The 25,289-nt window shown below is 46.2% G+C and overlaps 2 protein-coding genes and 2 pseudogenes across 2 annotated transcripts; 3 read left to right on the top strand and 1 right to left on the bottom strand.

Annotated features, from left to right (window-relative positions):
* Positions 1 to 104: 104 nt before the first annotated feature.
* LOC117861258 (zinc finger protein CONSTANS-LIKE 3) lies at positions 105 to 1,708 on the bottom strand. The gene is made up of 2 exons (XM_034744792.2): positions 872 to 1,708; positions 105 to 729 (listed from the first exon to the last, which is right to left on the bottom strand). Exons 1-2 carry the CDS (start codon positions 1,556 to 1,558, stop codon positions 406 to 408), a joined length of 1,011 nt encoding a protein of 336 aa, XP_034600683.1. The 5' UTR covers positions 1,559 to 1,708; the 3' UTR covers positions 105 to 405.
* Positions 1,709 to 5,993: 4,285 nt separating this feature from the next.
* Positions 5,994 to 11,948, top strand: LOC117861237 (la protein 1). Its single transcript, XM_034744764.2, has 10 exons — positions 5,994 to 6,205; positions 6,308 to 6,386; positions 6,488 to 6,640; positions 7,184 to 7,326; positions 7,702 to 7,850; positions 8,622 to 8,702; positions 8,789 to 9,152; positions 10,211 to 10,358; positions 10,982 to 11,060; positions 11,595 to 11,948. Exons 1-10 carry the CDS (start codon positions 6,140 to 6,142, stop codon positions 11,701 to 11,703), a joined length of 1,371 nt encoding a protein of 456 aa, XP_034600655.1. The 5' UTR covers positions 5,994 to 6,139; the 3' UTR covers positions 11,704 to 11,948.
* Positions 11,949 to 12,094: 146 nt separating this feature from the next.
* LOC117855703 (F-box/kelch-repeat protein At2g43270-like) lies at positions 12,095 to 13,661 on the top strand (annotated as a pseudogene).
* A 6,909-nt stretch (positions 13,662 to 20,570) lies between these two features.
* LOC117862003 (wall-associated receptor kinase 5-like) lies at positions 20,571 to 24,430 on the top strand (annotated as a pseudogene).
* Positions 24,431 to 25,289: the final 859 nt, after the last annotated feature.

The raw sequence follows: 25,289 nt of genomic DNA, 5'->3' as shown, positions 1-25,289 counted from the left end.
CTGACGTGTCGATTCATTGCTCCACCTTCCCCCTTGTTCGCAAGAAACTGAACAATCTTCCTAATGAGAGGTCAAATTGCTGCACTGTTGGGGGCACTGACGCATGAACAACGAAGTTTTCAGGTTGAAGATGCACTCATGCAAAAGAGAAACACAAACACCTCTAGATGGATAATGTACAAGGCTGGATTACAGAGACGGTGAGGAGGATTGCATGCGTTCCGTGCGAATGCGATTGAGTTCGTGCAGTGCATCGAACTACTGTACAATTATTCATGCTACACGGAGCGCGCGCGTCGCATGCGTTCAGATCCATTCAGAGTCGGCAAAATTAGCGAGGTCGTCGCCGGGGAGCGGAAGAGAGGGGTCGGGGCGGCCGCCGCCGGGTCGCCGTCCGTCTCTCCCTCAGCAGAAGGACGGGACGACGCCGTCGGACGCCGCGGGCGCCGACACCGCGGGGGAGAAGCACGCCCCCTCCTCGTGCTCCAGCGCCTCGTCCTCGGCCTCCGCGGAGCAGCGCTTGGCGAAGCGGCCCTTGATGCGCGGCCGCGTCTCGGCGTAGGCCTTGCGGGACGCGTACCGGATGGTCTTGTCGAACCGCCGGTTCTTGCGCTTCTCACGGTACCGCATCAGACGCGCCTCCCGCTCCTTCCCCCTGCTCACCACCGGCACCGCCGGCCCGCCCGCCGCCAGCGCGTCCGGCACAACCGCCACCTCCGACGACGAGACCTGCAATAAGCGGTTGAAGGCGTCCACATTATCCCCAAGTCCACTCAAAGAAGCCACTTTTTTGGGAGGACGAATCTCGAATTGAACCATTTCGCGGTGTTTGCTGAGGATCTAGAAATCATAGCACAGCCGCGAGGCTTACGCTGTGGTTCATGGAGTGGTCGGGGTAGAAGAAGCCGCCGGCGGCGATGTCCAGCTCGGGCGGCGCGACCGGCACGCCGATGGCCTTGATGCCGTCCATGGACCGGGCGAAGTCCAGGTCGACGCCGAGGTACCCGTCGGAGTCCGCGAAGAACGCATCGGTGGCGGCGGCGCTGTCCTCGTGGCTGTTGTCGGGCTCGGGGAGGAGCCAGGAGGCGGCCTCGGCCTCGTTGCTCCCGTCGTCGTCCGCCCCCACCTCCCCCTGTGCATGGGCCCCCGCGGCGGCCGCGGCGGCGAAGGCCGGGGACGGGAACGGCTGCGGCGCGTCGGCGAGCGCGCCGAAGAAGGGCGCGACGGGGACCCGCTCGTGTCGGCGCGCGAGCGGGTTCGCCGAGTGGATGTCGGCGTCGCAGGCGGCGCAGAGCGCGGCGGCGTCGGCGCGGCACGTGACGGCGGCGGGGGCGTGCTCGCAGACCTCGCAGAGCCAGACGCGCGCGTGGCGCGACCCGGCGCCGTGCGCGCGGGCGTCGCACCCGGGGCACAGGAACGCACCGTCCGCGCGGCAGTGCAGCCGCGCCGGCTCCGCCGCGCACGCGTCGCAGGGCCGCGCGCCAACCACGCCCCAGTACCCCACCGCCGGCTTCTGCTCCAGCTCCAGCTCCAGCTCCAGCTCCGCCGCGGCGTCCATGCCTCTGCTCACGGTTCTGCTCTTCTCCGCTCCGGGTGCGTCACGAGCGAGACACTGCTGCGGGTGTCACGGAGTCTTGGGGGGGTTTTGCGTCGGAAATGGTTGGTCTCGGGGGCGTTAGGTGCCCGCCCGGCGCAGCGGGCGTTTTGAGGGGTCGGCCGGCACGTGGAGGTGCTGGCGGCCACGAGCTGGGCGGCCAGTGGACCGGCGTCCCGTCGCTGTCTCGCCGGGCCACCCACCTTTGTTCGTTTGTCCGATGGTGCTAGATACGAGTACTTCGCTAGCAACTAGATTAGCGGAGTTGCTAATCGTCACTGTAAAATGACCTCTAAGGTAAGCGGCTCCTCCTCCGCCTCCACTGTCAGGCTCCTGTAGCGTTAGAGCTGAAGAAGGAAAAAACTGGTTCCATCGGCTCCTCCTTGATCCGTGAGAGGGAAGGAGAGGAGAGAGAAGAATAGCTCCTATGAATAGTGTTGCTGCTACAGTGTGTGGACAATGTAATGTAGAAGGAGTTGGAGTTGTTTGGAGCCGCACCAAACTGACCTTAAATTCGATACCAACGTAAGACGCCTTCAATCTAAGAGCAGCTCCAACGCCGGGGAAGTATCAACACCTATTAAAGATTTTTCCTCTTAATCTATGTTCCTCTTAATTCATGTTTCACATTAAGTCATTGGTTGAACAGCACATCCACTGCATGTAAAGTATATTTCGAAAGGAGGAAATCTTCAAAAGTATATTATGATCAAAGTTTCTCTTCTCAATAAATTATTAATTGTCATTAAAATCAACATTATTTTAAAAGGTATTTTGAATAAATTCCATGTAATTTGAACTTTGCAATAAATTATTTATTCCTACATGATGAACCTAATTTTAAAGGTATTTTCAATAGAAAGAGATGTAATTTGATCTTTCTTGAAAGTAAATTTGATGCTGTTAAAATAAACATCCCCGCTCGCTTCTACTTTTTCCATGTTTGTGGCTGCAGCAGCTGCTGCATGCCAGCCGCTCGGCTGCAGCCAAGTACTCCTTTTTTTTTTCTTCACATTCAGTTTGAGCATTTTGCATCTGTACACATTTTACTGCAGCAGCTGCAACTCGGCTGCTGCTGCTGCAACTGCAGCACCGCCTAACAGGCTGTTAGTGTTCGTCCATAGAGACTTTGAGTTTTTCTCTGAGTGCACACAAATTTTCTTGTTGTCCTGGCCCTCTTCAACCTCAATCCAACTCCAAATGGCCTGTTCGCTTCAGCTTATTCAGCCGGCTTATCAGCCACCAAACAGTGTTTTTCTCTCACAATAAATCAGCCGTTTCAGCTTTTCAGCCGGCTTATAAGCTGAAGCGAACAGACCCTGAGGTACATCTCTATCTCACAATAAATCAGCCGTTTCAGCTTTTCAGCCGGCTTATTCATCCTTTCACCACTTCTTCTTCTTTGTATCTTTATCATCTTCTTTCTTAACTCAAGTGGTTTCTCTGAAACCCTCCTGCTTCAGTTCTCTCTGGTACATCTCTATTTCTAGATTCATCATAAGAGATAATTTTATATATAATTAGATTTATCACCGTGCTAACTTGCTGAGATGTGTAACCACCTCTACTCTAGCGTAGCCAGATCTTGTAGTTGATGGTATTTCAACAACCTCGTTGTCCACTCCACATCCAACACGATCTTGTGGCCACTATAACTTTTTCTCTGAGCCTAGTAATTTGAAGAAGCCTCGCCAAACGACATCTCTTTTTCCCCAATTAGCCAAGTGTTTCGGGCTCTCAGCACTCTAAGAGATTTAGAGCCTGTATGGAGATCCCAACTAATTTTTAGCTACTAAAAATTAACTCTAGGTGCTCCAAATGGGAGGGCTAAAAAGGTAGACTAAAGATTAGCTAGATATTAGTCAATTAGCTCTTTCACTGCAGCTAAAAGTTGCTAAAAGCAACTAAAAGTAGCCAAAGGATGGAAAATGATCCAAACATCCCACCTCCAACCCTATCCATAGCTGTGGGACCATTCCAAAAGGAAGGGCATGATAGTCTTTGCTTTGTACCCGGCTAATGTTTAGGGGGTATTTGGATCCATGGACTAATTTTTAGTCCGGGGTCACATCGGATGTTTGTATACCAATTGGAAGGACTAATTATAAAACTAATGGCATGAGCCGTGGCTAATTCGCGAGACAAATCTATTAAACCTAATTAATCCATGATTAGCACATATTTAACCATGAACTAATTAGGCTTAATAGATTCGTCTCGCGAATTAGTCTTCATTTATACAATTAATTTTGTAATTAATTTATATTTAATACTTCTAATTAGTATCTAAACATTCAATAGGATAGGGACTAAACTTTAATCCCTATCTCCAAACGGAGCCTTAGTCCACGTATCTAAACAAGTTGGACTAATTTTTAACTACTAGCCAGCTAATTTTTAGTCCTATTTTAGTTCCAGACTATCCAAATAGGGTCTTACTTTTGAGCAAACGGGTGGAGAGCTGCATGTTATAAACACTCGAGGGATTTATTAGATTCACTTTCCACCACAGTAAACTTCAACAAACAAACAGTAGTGGGTCTGGGGCCCAAGTTTTCGTCCGGTGACAAGTTGTGTGCGCTCACGCTACCTGTGCACACGCAGATACCCTTCACACTTGGACGTCCTTTTCTTTCCCCTCGGAAAAAGCTTTGGATACAGGCGGTTGGTGTCACTCGCCGTCGCGCCGCTGTGCGACACGAGAGCGCGCGACCCCGATGCCGGATGCGACCGCGACGGGGAGTCGGGGACAGCGTCCGGGGCCCTCCCTGTCCGACCGTCCCCTTCACCCGTGGGCGGTCGCCCCATGCCAGCTGGCGCGTCGTGGTTGGCCGCCGGCGCGATCGCGCTTATCCCCTGCGGATACGCGGGTGACATGTCAGCACGGTGGCCCCCCCGCCAGCCGGCGAATCACAGGCGAGATCTAGATCCTTCGGCTAGGGCCTGGGCCCTCGGGTTCGCACTCTCGCAGCGCGCCAGCGCGCTTGTGCAACGCTGTCCGTCCAGGCCAGCCCATTTGGCGTACCGATGGGCCCAACACCCGTCTCTTTCTCTGCCGCCTGTCCCTGTCTCTCTACGCTAGCACAAAAAAGTGCTTTTAAAAATGGCTTCACGAAAACACAAGTGCGCGCGCCACTAGCCTAAGCAAATACGGACATTGCTCGGCATAGAAAAATGTCTGCACCAGACGCACGTGTGCCACTAGCAAGTACTGAAAGCATGCGTTGTGCTCTTGCTCTGGGGCAGCACACGAGATGGGCGGATGGCCAATCTTGGCAAGTCTAGAAGACCAAACTACTGGAAATTCTGGTACTAATACTACTATATTCCACTATCATCCCAGGCAAAAAGGACAGCTTTTGGATTTCCACAAAGCATGATGACGACCGTCGAGTGCGGAAACAAGAGACGTAAGCAAGTCGAATAGACTAATAACCGAAGCCAATAAACCAACGGATGACTTAAACATCGACGGAGCGTGAGCGTGACGGCTCTCAGCTCCGATCGAGCAAGCAGCAGTCACCAGCTTATCCCAAAAGATACGATATCCGGTTCCTGTCTGTTTTGGGAAAGAAGAACGCCCCGGCCGGCCGTTCCTTTCAGAAATCCAGATAAGCTGCTGAGATGGTAAAGACTGGACGCCGAGGAAGGAAGTACTGGCACGGAGATTAGAGCAATTCCAATGGATGGATTGATGTTTCCCTTTCCCCTTTCTTACCTGGGCGAATGAGGGCAGCAAGATAGCCAAGGCAAGGCTGGCCCACATGCAGGCGGCCAGGAAACGGCCTGGGGCAACAGATCGTGTGGCTTGGGAGAGATAGTAGGAAGGGGTGAAGGAAATGGAGGGGCAAATCTCCTTAGAGGGTTGAGGGAGGAAGATAAAAGAGGATTGAGAAAAAATAAAGAGGAAATGGAAAGTGGATATGTTGGAGGAGGTTTTTCTCCCCTAAATTTTTTTATGGATAAAATGGGGAAAGAAAAAATGGGAAAAAGGATTGCTCTTGGATTGCAGCGAGCCTGCCCCGGCGACGGTCGGTCCTCCACGTAAGTGGAGACCGCATCCTCAATCCGGATCACACGGACACGGCGAGAGAGAGATAACACACGTACGGATCAGGACAAGTTGGCACGTCGACGTCACGCGTCGGTGTTGAGTGGCGACTGGCGACTGAGCAGTGCTTGAGCACTTCAGTTCTCCCACGGCTCTGCGACTGAAAACACAGAGGGGAAGCGAGTGGCCGAAGGGGGCGCCGCTGAATTCGCGCGGAGGCCTCTCTCACAGCCCAAGTGCCTTTGGTCTCGGCCCGTTTTTGTAAGCCAGCCAGCCCATTGGTTCGAAATGTCGCCTTGGTTTATGGGCCGGGCCCGTTAGAAGAACATTGTGGACTGGACTCTGCTGCTGAGAGGCGTGAGAACAGCCGCCGCCGCCGCAGCTCCTCGCCGACGCAACCGGCGCCGCTCCTAAAACCACGTAAACCCTAACCCCCGATTCCTCTCCGGACTCCACCAATCTCCAGCTCGATCGCAGTCGGAGCCCAGCCATCCATGGCCGCCGCCGCCCCCGCCGCCGCGCCGCTCGACGAGGCCAAGGCGAAGAGCGTCCTTCGCCAGGTCCGCGATCCAGCCTTGCTGCCCCCGCTGCGGTTTTTTATCCTCTTTTTTGGTCATTTTTTTGAGCAACTGTTCTGAGAAGTTTTCGGTTCGTTGATGCAGGTGGAGTTCTACTTCAGCGACAGCAACCTCCCCCGCGACAAGTTCTTGAGGGAGACGGTCGAGCAGAGCGACGATGGCCGTAACGATCTCTCGCGCCGCTTCATCTCCTCGTTGATTAGTATTTTGTTTGTTTTGTCGGCAATCTGCTGATTTTTTAAATTTTTTTGGGGAACTGTGCAGTGGTGAGCTTGGCCTTGATATGTTCGTTCTCGCGGATGAAGTCCCACCTGGGGCTCGACGCCGCGGTGAAGCCTGAGACTGTGCCGGAGGAGACTGTGCTCGCGGTGGCTGAGGTGCTGCGACGTTCTCCTGTGCTCCGCGTATCAGAGGACGGTAATCCAATCCCTTCCCCTTTCCTCTTTAAAACTTGGTGCTTCGCAATTCAGTGGTGGTGTTTCCTCGTTATACTCTTGATAACAGTAGCAAGGAGATAGATTTCTGGAGCTAAATATGGGAACATAAAGCTTGTGGCTATCACCTTATAGTACATGTACATCTAATAAGGCGATGTGCCTTTGGATTGCTTAAGATCATTGTACCTTCTTGTCTGTTGCTTAATTTTAGCTTCAAATGCTTTAATGCAAAGTTTATAGCTGTATTGATAAGCTGCACTTGTAACAGCAGCTATTCAGTGTGGACAGCCATGTCATTTATTCTGTATTTTTTATATTATAGTGTTAAAGGAATAGCTCATGACATCAAACTTACTGATAGAGACAAAACTACTTATGATGTCTCATTATGTCATGGGACATGATGCCACAGAGCGGTAATTGCTTTCAGATGTGAACTGGGATGAATTGCACTCTTTAACTTTCATCTGAGTATCTGACATAATATGTATAGTAACTTTGTTGCAATATTTTTCAAATGCAGGAAAGAAGATTGGTAGAGCAAGTGAGTTGTTGAAGCCAGATGAGGTCATAGAGCAAGTAGATTCTAGGACAGTTGCTGCATCGCCACTGCCTTACAATGTAAAGCTGGAAGATGTCCAATCTTTCTTTGCACAATATGCAAAGGTGTGTTCTTTTTTCATTCAAATACTGCAGTCAATCTGCTAGTGATTGGTAAAAAAAATGTACTGAAATACGACAAGATTTTTTAACTTCTAGTGCCAAAATGTTGTTAAGCATGACTGACTGCTTTAGCATACAATCAATACCAGTATCCGGTCAGATTGCCGTTGTATTATTTGATATTCAGGTCCTCAAACGGAGTGAATGCATTCAATTCTATTAGGATTTCCCCCCTACTGTTAGCTTATGAACTGATATAGTTATCTGGAGTTTTTTAGATGTTATGATGTACTTTTGAAGCTATTATACTGCAGTACATGTAACACAAATAACTATTATGGTAACATTTCTTTTATGTGCTTCTGTCTAAACTCATAGGTGAACAGTGTGAGACTACCACGTCATATTGCAAACAAAAAGCACTTCTGTGGCACTGCTCTAGTCGAGTTTTCTGAAGAAGAGGAAGCAAAAAAAGTTTCAGAGAATAGTTTGGTTTTTGCTGGGGTAAACCTGGAAATAAGACCAAAGTAAGCCCACTAGCTTATCATGGTGCATGGTTTCCTTTATGTGCACAAAATGCATGTTTTATCAGTACCTTCATCAAATTTGTTAAGTTTTGATCTTTGTCCCCTCTGTTGACTAATGATCAAACCTCCTGTAGCTGCTGTTAGGAACTTGCCTTCCTTTCTTTTGAGTGCTACTGGTATGAAAATATGTGAAATGAGCTGCATTCACATGTATTTTTTTAGTCATAGACTATAAGGCACTTTGATATTTACTGTACCTAAAAGGACTAAGTGTTTTCTTGGTTCTTTCTCACCATGAAAGTCTACGCAAGGCAGGTTAATTTACGTTGATCAAGTGAAATATTATAAGGTTGCTGCAGTATAATTATCGTTAAAGATCTGCCAACTAGGAGCCATCTTTAATGTTGGGGTTGTTTGAGTTTTCAAGAGAGAAATTTATCAGTGTTGACCAATCATAAGCCAGACAAATCCTTTCAGGCATTTGTAAAGTGGACTGTGATGCACCAGAAGAATCAGCACAAAGTTTTCCAACGTGTGCAATAGCCATAAATACAATACCACTGTCTAGCCAAGAGTTGACAAGTGCAAGTTTCTGGATGAATTGTGCTAAATAATCCAAAGTATCTTGATACTACCATTTTTTTACCTATTTTGAATTCGAAAACATTTTTTCCAGATTGTTCATCCGAATTGTTTACATGTTTTCATGATATACAAATTAACCTATATCTTTCATTTTGTAACATGTAAATCTTTGCCTGAATTATGAAGGAAGGAATTTGACGCTGAACAGGAATCTAAAAGAGAAGAATACGAAAAGGCGCACCCTGTCAAGGATAGTCAGGATGAAGGGTGAGTTTCTTACATCCTTTCTAGACTACTGGTGTTGTGTTCTTTAGTTCAAATAAAAATTAAGAGTCCCTGAAATTTAATTGCAGCTTTCCAAAAGGCCTAATTGTGGCCTTCAAATTGAAGAAGGATATGGCTGAGTCTGCGGTTCAACAAACTAACGAAACTTCCAATTCTGTGGAGAATCCATCAGGCGAGGCATCTGAGAGGATCCCAGATAATACTGATTCAAAGGATGACAAGTCCTCGGACAACATGACCAAGGAGACAGAGGTAAACATTAAGGAAGCTACAGAATCTGAGAAGTGCACTGGTGATGCCTTGGAAGACTGCGAAAAGCGTGGAGATAGTGAATCATTGAGCAGGGATGGCAATAGTGTTTCTGGCAATGTGAAGAACCCAATCTCGAGGGAGGATCTAAAAGAAGCACTCAAGAAATTTGGAAATGTTCGGGTAATAATAATCCACAACTTTCAGGATTTTGCTTTTGTTTTTATAACATCAGTGGTAGTTTTATTTTATTACCTTTAAATGAAATAGTTTGGGTCTCTTTTCGCTTTCCTGTAGCCTATAATATAAGTTGCAAGTATACCAGTTATTCAAATTCATATATGCTCCACAAATGAAGCCGATAGCTCAAAGTTCAGTTCATGGGTTACAAACTTACACTGCAGGAAAAATCTTTGTTTGCCACTGAATAATTCCCTCTTATGTGATTGTGTTCCACCTCTAATAAAGTGCTTCATCCGACGCCATTCATTTAGGAAATCTGTTCAATTCATGTCTCGCTACCAGCCATCTGGTCAACAGTTTGCCATTAACATGTGAATAACAGCCATACCCCTACATGCTATTCTTTCGTCCAGCTCTATCTATTTTTGTTGGGACTAATGAATGCACCACAAGTTAATATATAGACCGTCTTACTCAATCTGTGACTGCTGTCTTGGTGCTGCTTGAATCTCTCTTCTCCCTCCCCGTATTCCTTTTCTCTTGCACTTCTGTTATTCTCGGACTGGTAGCTCCTGCTGACTGATAGGTGGTGTCGTACTGGCTACCTCACCATTGCCCTTGCTGACATGGTTTGCTCATCATGGTAATGGCTGGAGACCAATGAGGATAATTTTTAACAGCTGCAGTCGAACAATAAGATGATACCAATAGCGTGGAGGAAGAAACTTTGGAAAACGGTTGGAGTGCAATGAGTAGGCACTTGTTTAGTGGCAGGTCATGGAACTGAGTTATTTGGTGCCAAATAATAGACTGTTTATGTTTTCCATATACTTTCTTTTTCCTTTCAAGATGTACTTCCTTCAGACCAGTTGACTATTTACTGGGAAATGCTTCTGAAATTCGTTAACCTGACAATTTATGGCCACACTGGTACTGAATGAAAATTTATATTTCACTGTATCTTGGAAAGAGCATAGATTCCTGCATGGTGAATTGTTTTTCTTATTAGTTTGAACCTGTCGGCGCAATATATTTCCTTACCATGTTTTTCCTCTTAGTATGTGGACTTCAGCATCGGGGATGATTCAGGATACCTTCGTTTTGAAGATTCTAAGGCAGCTGAAAAGGCTCGCGTGGCTGCTGTACTAGCTGATGAAGGTGGCTTGATAATAAAAGACCACATCATTACTTTGGAGGCTGTGACTGGTAAGAATTTTAGCTTTCCTTTATTTCTCATTGATTTCTTGAAGCTTGAATGTGTTTTTTTACCCCTTTTTTTTTGCTTTAGTAAGAAACGAGTGTTTATTTGGTCATTGATGAGGCTCGAGAAAGTAGCCTATTGTGTTTGTAAAGCTAATAAAATTGTGATATTGTGAAAGTATTTTCCGGACAGGCTAAAATCATTTTTGTATGGCTGATCTTGATATTCATAAAGATATTATCTGTAAGAGTTCAAATAATTTGGCTGAACACACTTATGTTTGACTCAGCTACATAATTGTTTATGATTTTGATGGGTGGTTCTATTCTCATAGCTATTTAACGAATATCATGCTTGCTGTAGAAGTTGTAGTTCCATTTGATGTTGCAATATTTGGTGGGATCAGTTTTTCATTAATTTTCAGTGTAATTCACCAGATAGGAATTATATTTTGTGGTATTAGCCTCTGTTGGCATTGTGGTGTGTCATGTGAGAGCTACTTTCAGAACATGTTCTTTTAGATCCATAATGAAATATCTTACTAGTTGATATTCCCATACAAATTCCTTAGTGCAGCACAGCACAGTGCACTGTGTCCATAAACTGGCTCTTACTCGTGTTTCTGCAGGTGAAGCAGAGAAGGATTACTGGAGCAAAATTCGTGGCATTCAAGAAAATTACAAGGACAATAGAAGCTACAAAGGAAGGTAATATTTTGTTCTTGGTTGACTCTGTTTCTATTTTATCTGTTTATATCTTGTTCTGCACTGTATTATATGAGAAAGTTTACAAAAAATAAAATAAAATAAAATCCACCACACGCTGTATGCTATGCTATTTCTAAAAATCCTCTTGTGGAATCTGACACTAATTTAACTGGTGCCCATGCCAACTGTTGTGATAACACCAAAGCGCTTTTTTACCCAATAAAATTAATATAGTAATTTGCAGTCTTGTTAATGTAACAGTTCTTACCACTTTTTAATTGAAAACTCCCTACCTTTTAGCTCTGTTTTTATATCTGGTGTGGATTCAACAATAAATACAAACTGCACGGTAATTTTAATGTGCAAAATGATGCAATCTGACGGTTTTGGATAGACAAGTTGTTGATGCTGCAATTTCTTATTTGATTATGTTGAAAAGATTCTTTCTCATCAGGTGCTCTTCCGCACAAGCTATCCTCATTGTTATGCAGAAGTTAACTGGGCTTACTCACTTTCCTTTTGTAACTTTTGTAGGGCCGGAAAGAACTACAGGGGAGGAAAGCAGTTCAATGGGAAGCGAGGTAGAAACCCTGATGCTGAGAAGAATTCTAATAAGGCCCAGAAGGTTGAAGCTGCCGCGTGAGACTAATTTAGCTACCGGTAGTACCTCGACTAGGAAGTAACATGCACCATGCTGCTTATCTCCTCTAGTCTCCAAGCATCAGAGACTTGTTCTTACCATTTTGGTTCTTTTGGTGGTTTGTTGCGATGTTTACTTGCACAAATTCTGAACATTTGGTTGAGTTTATTGTGATACGAGTGGTCAACTAATATCGTGTATAAAATCAAAACTGGCCTCATGAGCTCCTGTTGCAGGTGTTCTGTTTCTGATACCGTCCTCAATGCTCGCTGGGTTTTGCAGATTGTAAACAAAGAAACACAGAAATAGTGTTTGATTGTACGTGACTTGTTTACAGAGGGTAAATAGATCTCGTGACCTGCTGTTTTTTTTTTTGGGTCCCAAGTAATCGGATCACACCGTCATCAGAATGAGCCTTCACAAAATGGATGTCGCCCTGCTGCCCTGCACCCAAGCGTCATCAGACACGGCTTCGTTTCGTCTGATATTTACAAAGAAATCATAGACGAGAGTTTCCTTAGAAGGACACGGTCGCCGTGTCTTCCTCGGACTCGGAGTGGAACATCGCGACTGTTGCCCATATTATTTATATACCTGTATCTATGCGCTCACACGTGTCGAGTCGTCATTAGTCACGAGTCTTCCTCTTTCGACTGCACGTACGCCATGAAAGCGCAGAAGACGAGCACGAAGACGAAGAAGAGCAGCGCGCCAAGGCGAACTCCGCCGCACAGCTGATGGAAGAAATCGTTACGGAGATCCTGGCGCGCCTGCCCGTGAAGCCACTCCTGCGGTTCATGTCCGTGTGCAAGGCCTGGCGAGCCATCATCTCCGACCCCGTCTTCATCCGAGCACACCTCCGCCGCCCCGCCTCCAACTGGGAGCGGAGCCCTCGCTTCATCATCAGCCCGCACACCCTGGACGAAGTCATCCCCGACGAGCGCTGGCTGAGCACCTTCTCCAACCACCTCCGCTTCTACCAGTGGCAGCTGCAGCAACGCGGCAATGGCGGCAACTCCCCCAAGAAGAATAATGCGGCGACGTTCTTGCACGCGTAGGACTTCGGCGGCGAGTTCAACTCGCTGCGCTACTTCTCGCACTGCGATGGCCTGGTGTTCGCCCCCACCGACACCAGGCTCTACGTCTTCAACCCAGCCACCAGGGAGGCCATCACACTGCCGGACGGTTACCGGAACTTCCTGCGAGTAGGTGGAAGAGGCTGCTGCTACTGCGGCGGTCTAGGGCTGGATCCGCGCACCGGCAAGTACAAGGCAGTCCAGGGCTTCTACCGGTCATGGGAGCCTGACACGAACCTGCGGACAGTCATGGGGATGGAGGTGCTCACCATCGCCGGCGAGGACGGTGAAGATTGGAGGGAGATCAGGAATGATCCTCCGTACCCTGTCGAGAAATTTCAGGGCTGCCGTGACTATTAACGGGTTCTTGTTCTGGCGCATCGCCAAGTGGTGCCCAGAGCCTCCGCGTGGTATCCTGCATCTTAGTCTGGGAGAAGAGGAGTTCGGCATCACCAAGCTGCCGGATTCTCTGGACCCTTCGCTTGACGATGATTTCATATTGGACGTGCTGTACGGCCGGGATCTGTGCGTGACGCGGCCTGCACCAGCGAGACGATGCTGACCATATGGACGTTGGCCGTAGCGGGTGAGGGCTTTGATGAACTCGCTATGGCAGCGGCGGTACTCCATCGAGCTCTCGAGCTCGTTCCCTTGCCATACGATGTCTCTTCCTCCTTTCAGCAATGGGATCATATCTTGTGGGAAACTGAAACTACGGAAAAACTAAAAATTGCCGAGTGTTTTTTCTTTGCAGAGTGTTTTTTTCGAACACTCGGCAAATAAGCTCTTTGCCGAGTGCCAAGCCAAAAACACTCGGCAAAGAAAAAACACTCGCAAATCGGGTCTTTGCCGAGTGTCAAGAAAAAAAATACTCGGCAAACCCGCCTCTTTGCGGCAAAGAGGGGGGTTTGCTGAGTGTCAAAAAAATCACTCGGCAAAGAGGGGGGTTTGCCTAGTATTTTTATGACACTCGGCAAAACAATAAGTTTTTTTTTCTCTTTTCACCTTAAAAATTTTTCTACTCCCCACATACAACATTTGGTACTCCATGTTAAAATTTGGTACATTTTTGGATTTGTTTGCTATATTTAATTAATTAATTGCATTTTAAGGAAATTTTTTGTATATGTCAAATTTGAACTGCAAGTGATTCAAACTATAGAATAAAATGAGTAGAAAAATGATATTCATATTATTTAGCCAAGTTTGAGGCCTTACCCATGAAATGAAAAGAAATTTTGAACATTTTGTTCAGGAAACACGACCATTAATGTGTGGCCAAATGATTTTTTAATTGTAAAAAAAGCATGCGAAGTCTGAAAATCATGAGATTTGTCATGATGTGATGATATCATACGTGGAGGCTGCGGTAAAAAATTAAGAAGATTTCGCACATGTCGTCACGTACGATGTTTACAAACTGAAACATCTCAGAAGAAGAATAGTAGCGTTGAGAAGGATTCGATAAGAATTAGAGTTAGAGTGACGGTCGAGTTTTATTTTGACTACAAAAAATTTTGTATAGGCAATAGAGAACATATATTATTTCATGTGAAATTTTTGTAATTTTTTGGAACCGTCAGATACTTTTAATGTATTAAGTGCAATTATAGAATTCAATTGATAGAAATTTAATTTGAATTATAACCGCATAAAATAATGGAATAATATGAGTAGAATAATCAAATATATATTGTTGAGTGAATTTTACCTATCACCGCATAATATAATCAAATAATATCAGTAGAAACTGTTATGGAAAATGTGGGAAAATGAAAAAAAAATCTTTGCCGAGTGCTTAAATCTGGGACACTCGGCAAAGGAGTTTGCCAAGTGTTATTCTTTTCACACTCGGCAAACTCCACACCACGGACGCGGCCCGCCCGGCCGGCCACATAAACACCCGGCGCCCTCGGCCCCCCACCCGCACCCACGCGCCGCACCCCACCGCACCCACGCGCCGCACCCCACCGCACCCACGCGCCGCCCCTTCCCCTCCCTCTCCCGGCCGGCGATGCCCCCTCCCCTCCCTCTCCGGCGGGCGGCGCCCCTCCCCTCCCTCTCCTGCGGGCGGCGCCCCTCCTCCGGCCCTTCCTCTCCCGGCCGGGCGGCGTCCCTTCCCCTCCCTCTCCGGCAGGCGGCGCCCCCTCCCGGCCCCACTCCCCACCGGTGAGATCTGGCGGCCGGGACGGCCTCCTCCCTTCCTCCCTCCGCCGCCGATCAGATCCGGGCGGCTCGAGGGGAGGGGGCTCCGGAGGCGGCCAGATCCGGGCGGCGGCCGCGGATCGAGGGGAGGGGGCCTGGCGGCGGCGCACCCCTGCCCCTCCCCCACCCTCTCCGGCGGATCCGGCGGCGCCGGCCCTTCCCTCGCCGGATCCGCGACGGCGTGGGGGTGTGCTGGTGGTGGTCGGTGGTGATGGCGGCATGGGAGGTGGTGCTGGCGGAGCTGGCGGCCGGTGGTGGTGGTGGCGGCGGAACATGATTTTTTTTTTCAAAAGTTGGATGCCGAGTGTTTTCTGGGTACTCGGCAAAGACTTTGCCGAGTGTGCGACACAAAACACTCGGCAAATCCGTGTTTGCCGAGTGAATTTTTACCGTGTACCGTTGCCGAGTGTTACACTCGGCAAACGGTTCGCCGAGTGTATTTTGCCCTTCGCCGAGTGCCCTTGGCACTCGGTAATTTTTCTGTGTCCCGTAGTGTGGTACTGTCTACTGCTACGATCCGGTAACTTCCAAGCTGACAACAATATGTGAATTAGATCGCATGAGGTACCAGCGGGTACGCAAGTGGAAGAATCTCTTTGGCTTCAACGTCAGGCCCGGAAAGTCTCGTTCGGATCACCAACAGTTGATCATAGCTTTGATGGCATGAGAATAAGCAGCTTGTGCTGCGTGTATCTTCTTTTGTGCATTCACCATTGCAAATGATCGGCTATGTATTGGAAATTGTTGCCAAACGCTATTTGCACGTGTTGTACCTTTTGAACCATATTATATGGAATGAGTTAAAAATTTTATGCTTGGCTAGTGAATGTCAATCTCTGTACGGTACTTTCATCTTGAACCATATGGTATAGTCTGATCAGAATTCAGAACCATGGATGGCACCTCTTGATTCGTTCAACCTATTTTGCAGCTCCTTTTTGCTTCTTTCTTTTGAGCTGTTACTGAACGTGATACCGTGCAACAGGAAGCGGCTAAATCAGATATCCCATCGATCCATGGGAAGGGAATCCAATTTTATTTTTTATTTTTCTAATTTACCTCAAATGAGTTGAAGTTTCAATCCATGTACTAGAACGGCAGGAGCCCGTTTCATCACTTGTGTAGTGCTGTTCAGGCCGGGTCGTTTGCCGATTTGCCGCAGTAAGGAGGGGAGGGGAAACAATAAGGAAAAATATTACATCTGAATTCTATGTTTCCTTCAAAAGCTATTACAGTACCAAATGAATCAGGTAGAGTAAAATAAGCACATCAAAGGGACGCGTAAGCTTAAGGAAGAAGTCCAAGTCACTTAGGTTCGTCATTGCGAGAACTCTGAATTTAGGATCTCATTCATTGATGCACGAAGAAGATCAGCGGAACATGAAGTGACATCAACACATGGTAAGAGGTAGGCGAGACGATCTCCATCTTTGAGAGCAACGATGCTGTGAAAGCTCAGATGACAAATGCACATAGCAAAACATCACTACCATGCCCGAGGTGCCTACTCTAAAGGGTTTTTTTTTTTTAACAAACCGACATTGTCAGGAGAGGAGAGGTTTACAAAATCCGAGACGGTCTTCATGAGATGATAGGAGTCTCTGTACAGTTTCATTACACTGTTACCTGTTAAGATTGTGAACTAGGTAACTGTGCCTGTTGAGTGTTATGGGGATGAAATTCCTCACACATGATGAAACCTCGCATTCTCTCTCCTCATAAAAATCTTGCCAAGTCAACAAAATTGTTGATGTGGCATAAAATTTAATGCCCCATAAAACTTTACATGAAACTTCCATTGAAATTGACCTACACGTTCATTCGATGAGAATTACCATGCTGCTGCGAGTAGCTTGGACGACCCAACACGCTGACAAGCTGTGGGGTTCATCACAGTGGACTTTATATGCTTGAATATACACTTGCCATCATGACGTTGGCACCGCCGGCTGGGAGTCGAGACCCGAGACTTGCCGTCGTTGACCAAGCACGCCAGTTGGTGCTAGCCAACGCGCTGCGCTGATTCCCTAGAAAATGAGACATTTGCGGTGATTCCCTGGCCTAGGAACAGAGAAACTAGACACGAGGAACGGAGAGGTGTCAACTGAGACACGAGTTCCCAGCGCAGGTTCAACTGAGACTGTATGCCGGAGCGAGTTCAAGTCACCAATCACCACGTCGTGAGGTGTGGCCCTGGTCCCTGGAGCAGGACGTGCAACGAGTCCTGGCGCTGGCGTGACCGGCGGAAGGGGCGCGGGACCAGGGGGAGAGGAGACGCAGGCGCGACCTGTCCAGGCGTGGACGGTGACCGGCCGGGTCGTCGGTGGAGAGGACTACGTGGCTTCTGCGTGTCGATTCCCCGTCGTTCATTCCACGGCTAGCTCATCGGCCGCTGCTACGTTGCATACGGCGGCGAGCCGGTGACCTCGGAACGCGTCAAACGCAGCGGTGTGCCGTCGTTGTCTGCAATGCGTCAAACTTTCCGACCCGATCGACGACACATCCGGGTCGGGCATATATACTCACCGGCGTTTCGCTTCCCGGCTCCCGCGATGCATCCCGGTCTCTGGACTAAGCCACAGGACACGCGGAGTGCATGCATACCGTGACAACTACTCAAAGTTAGAATTCGCGAGTATCTTTTTGGCACCTGATCTTGCAGTACAAAGTTGACTGTGATAAAAGATCAAGTTCCAAGTAACTGAAACTCAAATGAGCTTGTGATGCAAAAATATAATATTTTTTTTAAAAAAATATCGTTCAGAATAGGTGAAAATATAAATTAAAAACAGGAAGAAAGGTCAAAGGATACAAGACCCAACACAATCACCGACATTGACGAACGCATCAGTTAGAGTAGGTTGCGAGTGTTTCTTTCAAACGGCCTTACCGGTAAAACTAATAAAGATTAAAAATCGGCTTCAGCGGAGTTCCATTTTTTACCTCGATTTGCAAAATAGCTCGTGCTAAAGTGCCCAAACTAGGTAAAGTTGAAGTTAGTATAAACCCTTACAAAACGGCGTAAGGAACCGGTGCTCGTAGTCTAAAAGGGGAAGGATGAATTAGGCAAACTTAAAACCTTAGCCTATGGCTTCCACTACTTTTGCATAAAACATATATTAGATCATACTATCAAGATGTGCAACTAAGGTTGATCTAATGTGAAATCCTTATCCAAAATAAGTTTTGCAACCTAGAGCCAATCCTAGCAAGATACTACACTAAGAAAGTAAAGGCACACAAATTGCAAGTATGAAATGCGGAAACGTAAGATGTGAGGATGAAGGGAAACGAACTCTTGACACGATGATTTATCCCGTGGTATCGGTAGGTGCTAAGCCACCACCAGTGCACGTTGTTGAAGCACTCACGCAAGAGTATTGCTTTCCGGTCACCAAGTCTCTTCCCGGACACCCCTTAACTTGCCACAAAGGCTTGGCCACTAAGGCTCATGCCAAGTTCCCCGGTCACCTTGATGCCGTCTCCACTAAGGAGCTTCTCCATGAAGGAAGGCGGTCTCCACGTCCCCCCGCACACGGTCGTCGACGCAGCTCCACACCAAGCCGGAGGGTCGAAGATTTGCTGGCGAGCCACCAAAGCTCCAAGGCGCCAGCACACCTTGTACAACTGTGGTTCACTCCTAGACCGATCACAAGGTAGGCACACCTTGCACTCTCCCTTTCTCTAAGCCTATCCTATCACTAATCACTCTTCCAAGATTGTGCTAAGCCTTTGAATAATCACTTAAACACTTTTGGTGGCTTGGATATGTTCTTGATGAGTCTTGATCTCCAATAGACTTCTGCACACTCCAGCAACTTCAAATGGGTGAGTGGAGGGGGTATAAATAGCCTAAGGACTCAAAGAGCCATTGTTCCAACGGCTAGTTAAAGTAGACCATCGGATGTTCCAATGGTATCAATTTGGGTATCATCGGAACATCTGGTGCTACTAGCCGTTGACCTTCCTGCGCCCAAGTTCTTCACTGGCTCATTCAAAATTCATCTGACGCTTCATCCGATGGTACTGTCGGAACATCTGGTGCTGAAGGGTTTTTGCCCAAAATCTCTCTGGAACTTCGCAAAGTATATATGCTTCGTCCGACGCTCCCCTTAGCCTACCATCGGATCATCCAGTGCTACTGGGTTTTCTTTGTCTTCAAATCCTTCTCCCCGTTATTTGTCCGAAGCTACTCGAAAAGGGGCCATCGGAACATCCGATGGTCTGACTTTGACTTGACTTCTTCACAGCGTACCAATTGCTCTGATGGTTGCTCCGACACTTCTCTGGTGACCATCGGAACATCCGATGGTGCATTTTTCTGACCAACTTGTCCAATGGAAGCACCAAAGATACCGTCGTTTGGATGCTTGAATACCATAGAATAATCCTAGATACCATGGCTTGGTCACTTGAATACCATAGCTTGGATATCAAGAACACCATAGCTTGGATACTTAAACACCATGATTTGGACCTTGCCATGGTTTGGTTTGCATACTTGGGATCTAGAAAACCTGCAAGGTACATGCTAGACAAAGTATTAGTCCCAATGACTATGTTGTCACTCAATCACCAAAATCACAAACTATGGTCTAATGGGGCCATGTTCGCTACAAACGGGTCCTTGATATAGGAGTATATGTGTCATAAACGGATCCATATCTAAATTACATACATCTGCTATTATAAATAAAATATATCTAAAGTAGCCTTCTGATATCGATCTAAATTACCCACCTATACTATTGTACAAAAATAATCTAAAGTAACACACTAAATTTGCATCAAAATTATGCTATTATTAAAAATAATCTAAAATAACATATGAACCTAAATTACCTACATATATCATTATAATAAAATATTCTAAAATACACCAATATATAATTCTAAATTACATATTTATGCATTGCTAACATGAAAAATACTAGTTTAAGGTGTACATAAATGATGTGTGTTAACAATTTTCATGTCAAACTTTAGCTTAAATTAAAGATTCAATTAAACATATGTCAAACACGTCAATACAGACGAAAAAGTGTATAGAATACTAATGGCTACCTAAAGTCTATAGCAACCGGATAAATTAAAGATAAGCACAAATCTGTATGAGTATTGTGTTAGAGTTCCATGTTAAATCTGTATGAGTATTGTGTTAGAGTTCCATGTTAAACACATATCTCAGACTAAGGATTGAATTAAGCACATATAAAAATATGAAGGTGCATCCTAAGTGAAAACCACAAATGTGGATGAAAAATTGGATACACTAGCAATTGCGCACTAGATTCAACTGCAAGATGATAAAGATAAAGATAAGTGGATATTTTATACGAGCGTTGTGTTAGAATATTTAGAGAGAGGGTAGAAAGATAAACAATCTTGATTTTTATAGATATAGTGTGTTCTAATTTTTTAATTAAAGTTCGGAAACTTATGTCACTCAAAATTGTGCGCTGATAAACTAGATCTTAATACATATACGCCCGTTTTGTGTCGCCATCAGCTATCAACAGAATGCGTGACGACTCCGGCATCTAGTGAACTGCATCATGACAGCAACGAACTCCAAACACCAAGAACACAGCAAAAAGATCACACACACATGACGCATGCACATAGCAACTCAACGATGTGCTCTGCCGCCGAAAAGCTCATCTGCATCGTGCAGCTTCTGCTGCTGCTGTGCCTGCAGGGCGCGCCGCGAGCGCCTGGAGTCGCCGGCGCCGGTGGCGGGATCCTGTCGGTCCCTTCCGCCACCTCCCTTGCGCACTGCCCCACCCGCTGCGGGGACGCCGAGTTCCTCTACCCGTTCGGCACCGAGCCCGGCTGCTTTCGCCAGGGCTTCGAGCTCACCTGCGACACCACCACCCAGCCTCCCAAGCTCTTCTGGGCCAACACACCATACCAGATGGTCGGCACCGATAGGACAGACCACTGGTTCGCCTACGCCTCCATCGGCTTCATCATCACCATGACCCCAGGTACGAGCACCTACACCAGGTCCTGGGAGTCGCCTGCCAGGGGCTTCATCATCAACTCCGACACCCACATGTACGTTGTTGGCTGCGACGTCGAGGTCCTCCTGTTCGATACCGGGACGAACCTGACCATCGGTTCTTGCACGAGTTCGTGCCCGGGCGACAGGGCGACCATGGGTAACGAGTCGGTAGCTATCGCCGGGAATTGCAATGGGTTGGGCTGCTGCAGCATCGCCTTGCCGGATTACCTCCAAGGCTTCCGGTTCATACTGTCCAGAAGGGATGGAGTCATCAGAGCACGATCAGATGCGCAGGCCTCCATTAATGTCAAGGTCTTTCTAACAGAGGATTATGAATTTGAGACGAGCGACCTTTACTCGAGCTGGATTAACAGAAGTGTTCATACAAGCCTGGAAATTTTCGCCACGGACCAGCCGAGTTGTGAAATTGCGTCTGCAAACAAGGAAACCTACGCATGTAGCCCCGGCAGCTCATGCCAAACTGGAAAGTGGGGAGGTTACTTCTGTTACTGCAACCCTGGTGTTAATGGCAACAGTCCCTACATTTTGGATGGCTGCATCGAAGGTTCGTTGTTACTAATTGTCAGTGACACAACTAGTTTTTTTCCACCAAAATTGCAGTTGCAAGTAAGGAATTTATATTTTTGGAACAACTTATATAATCCTTATAAATGCTTAAAAAATATAGAACATTGCTTGTTCCCTCTTTATTTCACTAAGATCTAACCATCTAATTACTGTACTACTTCTTTCTGCTGTATTTACATGTGTACGCTCATAATTTTCCCGTGTCACTCCTTTGTGGAGCAGGTTACAACCCCCATCCTAAAGGAAATTGTAAGAGGTCATGTGGAAACATGTCCATCCCTTTCCCTTTTGGGTTAGAAGAAGGTTGCTTTGCACACCAGAAATTTCGACTTAGTTGTGTGTCAGATAAGTTCGTTGTTCTTGATCGAGAAGATGGCACAAAATATAAGGTGACCACATTGCAAGTAGATGATGGATACCTGGGTGTAACCAGCATGCTGAATGATTCGAGCAGCAGCGACGACGAGGTGGTAGTAGTTCATACCACCGATGGTGACTTCGATTACAGGGTACCAAGAGAAGCCATGAGGAATCTTATTGAGTTCTCCCAAGAATTTGACATCAGGATGAGGTGGGCTGTGTCCAACTTAACATGCGGAACAGCCTCGCAAAGAAGTACAACTTATGCATGTATCAGCGCCCACAGCCAATGCGTTAATGTCACACATGGAACACTATACCTAGGATATCGTTGTAAATGCTTGCCTGGCTTTTATGGGAATCCATATGTCCAAGATGGTTGTAAAGGTCAGTCTCTTTAAGATCTTTGTAACATATGAGTTTCATAGGACTTACTAAAACTTATAGAAATCATATGAAGTTTAATGTTAAAAGTAGCACCCTAACTAACTTGACATTTCATCAAGGTTTGAATCCGTATTCATGCATGAGGATGTAGGTTAGAAGTTATTGATATTTCAAATTTTGAGAAAGGATATAGGGGTAAGCATTTGGACCATTAACAACCAAAGGCTGCATCACTAGCTAACGTTAATGACTGCTGATGGAGAGTGAATTCATGAATTTGAGCCTATATTTCGGATTTAGAGACCATCCCACCTGATCCATTTCCTACATTTTTGTACCAGTACCTCCAACCATCTAACAATGATCTGTATAGCCCCATCATAGTGATTTCAGATAACTTGATGATGGCTTACTTCATTCTAGTTTATTTGCAGACATTGATGAGTGCTTAGAGCCAAATAACTGCAATGGGTTATGTCATAATACACCTGGAGGATATTATTGCTCAAGTTGTCCTCATGGTAAAGTGTTTGTACCAACAAAAAGGAAATGTGTTACATCAGCTAAGCAGCACAATCTTCTTTTTGGTGAGTTATACCCTACTTGTCTATATTTCAGCTACAAAAATACAAAATGATCTGGTTGTGGAATTAATGGCATTTGATATGCAAAACAATCGACTGTGTAGGTATTGCAATTGGAATTGGTTGTGGCCTTAGCTCCATAATTTTGGCACTCTGTGCAACTATAATCGCTAGAAAGTGGAAACAAGGCAGACGAAAAAGAATGCGAAGAGCATACTTTAAGAAGAATCAAGGCCTATTATTGGAGCAACTAATATCTGATGAAAGCACCACTAACAAAACAAAGATATTCTCCTTAGAGGAACTAGAGAAAGCGACCAACAACTTTGATGCTGCTCGTGTTCTTGGCCGTGGAGGACATGGAACAGTTTATAAAGGTATTCTATCTGATCAAAATGTGGTTGCCATTAAAATATCCAAAATTTGCGGAGCAAATCGAGATAGATCAATTTATCAACGAGGTTGCTATCTTATCTCAAATCATTCACCGCAATGTGTTCAAACTTTTTGGTTGCTGCTTGGAAACGGAGGAGCCCTTGCTCGTATATGAGTTTATATCCAATGGCACGCTATACAGCCTTCTCCATTCTAATGCTAGTGCCAAATGCTTGTTGTCGTGGGATGATCGCATTAGGATCGCTGTAGAATCATCAGGAGCACTTGCTTATCTGTATTCCGCTGCTGCAATACCAATTTTTCATAGAGACGTGAAATCTTCAAACATACTCTTGGATGCCACCTTCAGCACGAAGGTTTCTGACTTTGGTGCTTCAAGATCTGTTTCACTTGATGAGACTCATGTGGTGACCATTGTCCAAGGAACATTCGGTTACTTGGATCCAGAGTATTACCATACTGGCCAATTAACCGGGAAGAGTGATGTGTATAGTTTTGGAGTGATACTTGTGGAGCTTCTGACAAGAAAGAAGCCAATATTTATAAATGATTCTGGTATGAAACAAAGCTTGTCTCATTACTTTAGTGAAAAACTTCAAGAAGGAGCTATCATGGAGATAATAGATTCTCAGATTGTCGAAGAAGCAGACCAAGGAGAGATTGGTGATCTTATTTCACTTGCACAAGCATGCTTGAGGACCAAAGGAGGAGAGAGACTAACTATGAAAGAAGTAGAGATGAAGTTGCAGTTCCTAAGAACTAGGAGGCCAAGGAAAGTACATGATTTACCGGGAACCAATGGTGAGATTGGGCATTTGTTCTGCCCACAAGATACAAACTCCCACACACGGCTCGATCTTGTCAATGCTGCCCGTTTGCCCTCCGAAGACACTCGGGGCTACAGCCTAGAGAAAGAATTTGCATCCTCAATCAGTTTGCCACGCTAACTATATGATACAAATGGTCAATAAAAGAAAATCAGTACTTCTAGGACCCACCCGATCTGTATATCTTTTAACAAAAGATTGTGTAATATTGCTCCCATCAGAAGAGAGTATTTGCTATTTGGTTGCAATATGCCAATGCAATGTACATATACATTTGGTCAATACATATATGGTTAGAGCTTATATTAGACTAGACAGCACTACCTTTCAAATTTAGAATCTGTGATGGATATGCTAGCTTGCAGGTTAGCTAGTTTTGTTTGGACATTTGCATGGTAAAACAATCTCACATGAACAGTTCCAGTGTTTGAAGGGATTTCAAACTGGTTTGAGCTGAACCGGGCCGAATTAACAGGGCAGCCGTATAAATTCTATTCGTCAAGTTTCCATTGACCTGCTTAGTATTTCCCCTTGGCAAACCATTCAGGGCTTTTATTTCGAGAACGTGCATGGGCAAGTTTTTTATTATTAAGAGGAGAAAAACATACAAGCGACCCAAAATCATCCAGGCTAACCTAAACGGCTGACAAAGGAACGTTTTACTCAAATGAAAACAACGCCCTGCAACTCCCTATCATGCTACTGAGACATGAACTGGTGGTTTTCCAGCTGAACCTAGCTATTTCCTTCTGAACCATACGCGAGAGAAAGACTGGCTGTGCTGCTGAATTTTTCTTTGAGGAATTGCGCTGCTGAATGTTGGAACACACACCGGTTTCGCTACTTCCACATGCATCAGGAAGTCAAGATCACCGGCAAGTCGAAGCCACACCATAACTCTGTAAGTCCTTGGTTACTTCCTTCCTGTTCTGAATCCACCAGGAGACTAGCTCTGATTCAGTATGATGAGTCTTTAGACGACTGCCGGTGCCGGGATCTAAATTGGACCGAACAGCCATACAGTCCTTTCCCGGTTAAACCCTGGGCGCAGATCGATCCAAGCAATGGCGTTGTTGGCTCTTGGCTGCGACGTCAAGGTCGTTCTGTTCGATGCAGGGGAACCTGACCATCGGTTCTTGCGTGAGTTCATGCCCGGGCGGCA

The sequence above is a fragment of the Setaria viridis genome, chromosome 1, assembly GCF_005286985.2.
Source record: "Setaria viridis chromosome 1, Setaria_viridis_v4.0, whole genome shotgun sequence".
NCBI lineage: Eukaryota > Viridiplantae > Streptophyta > Magnoliopsida > Poales > Poaceae > Setaria > Setaria viridis.
Note: the sequence above shows the minus strand (reverse complement) of the source record. Positions and strands in the feature narration are given on the sequence as shown.

What these genes read in the sequence shown, in the direction of transcription:
- LOC117861258 (XM_034744792.2), bottom strand. Translation starts at nt 1,558, where the DNA reads ATGGACGCCGCGGCGGAGCTGGAGCTGGAGCTGGAGCTGGAGCAGAAG. An exon ending in ACCACTCCATGAACCACAGC is followed by an intron (nt 730 to 871) that starts GTAAGCCTCGCG and finishes CGCTTATTGCAG; the next exon opens with GTCTCGTCGTCGGAGGTGGC.
- LOC117861237 (XM_034744764.2), top strand. Translation starts at nt 6,140, where the DNA reads ATGGCCGCCGCCGCCCCCGCCGCCGCGCCGCTCGACGAGGCCAAGGCG. An exon ending in GCTCCGCGTATCAGAGGACG is followed by an intron (nt 6,641 to 7,183) that starts GTAATCCAATCC and finishes TTTCAAATGCAG; the next exon opens with GAAAGAAGATTGGTAGAGCA. An exon ending in TACTTTGGAGGCTGTGACTG is followed by an intron (nt 10,359 to 10,981) that starts GTAAGAATTTTA and finishes GTGTTTCTGCAG; the next exon opens with GTGAAGCAGAGAAGGATTAC.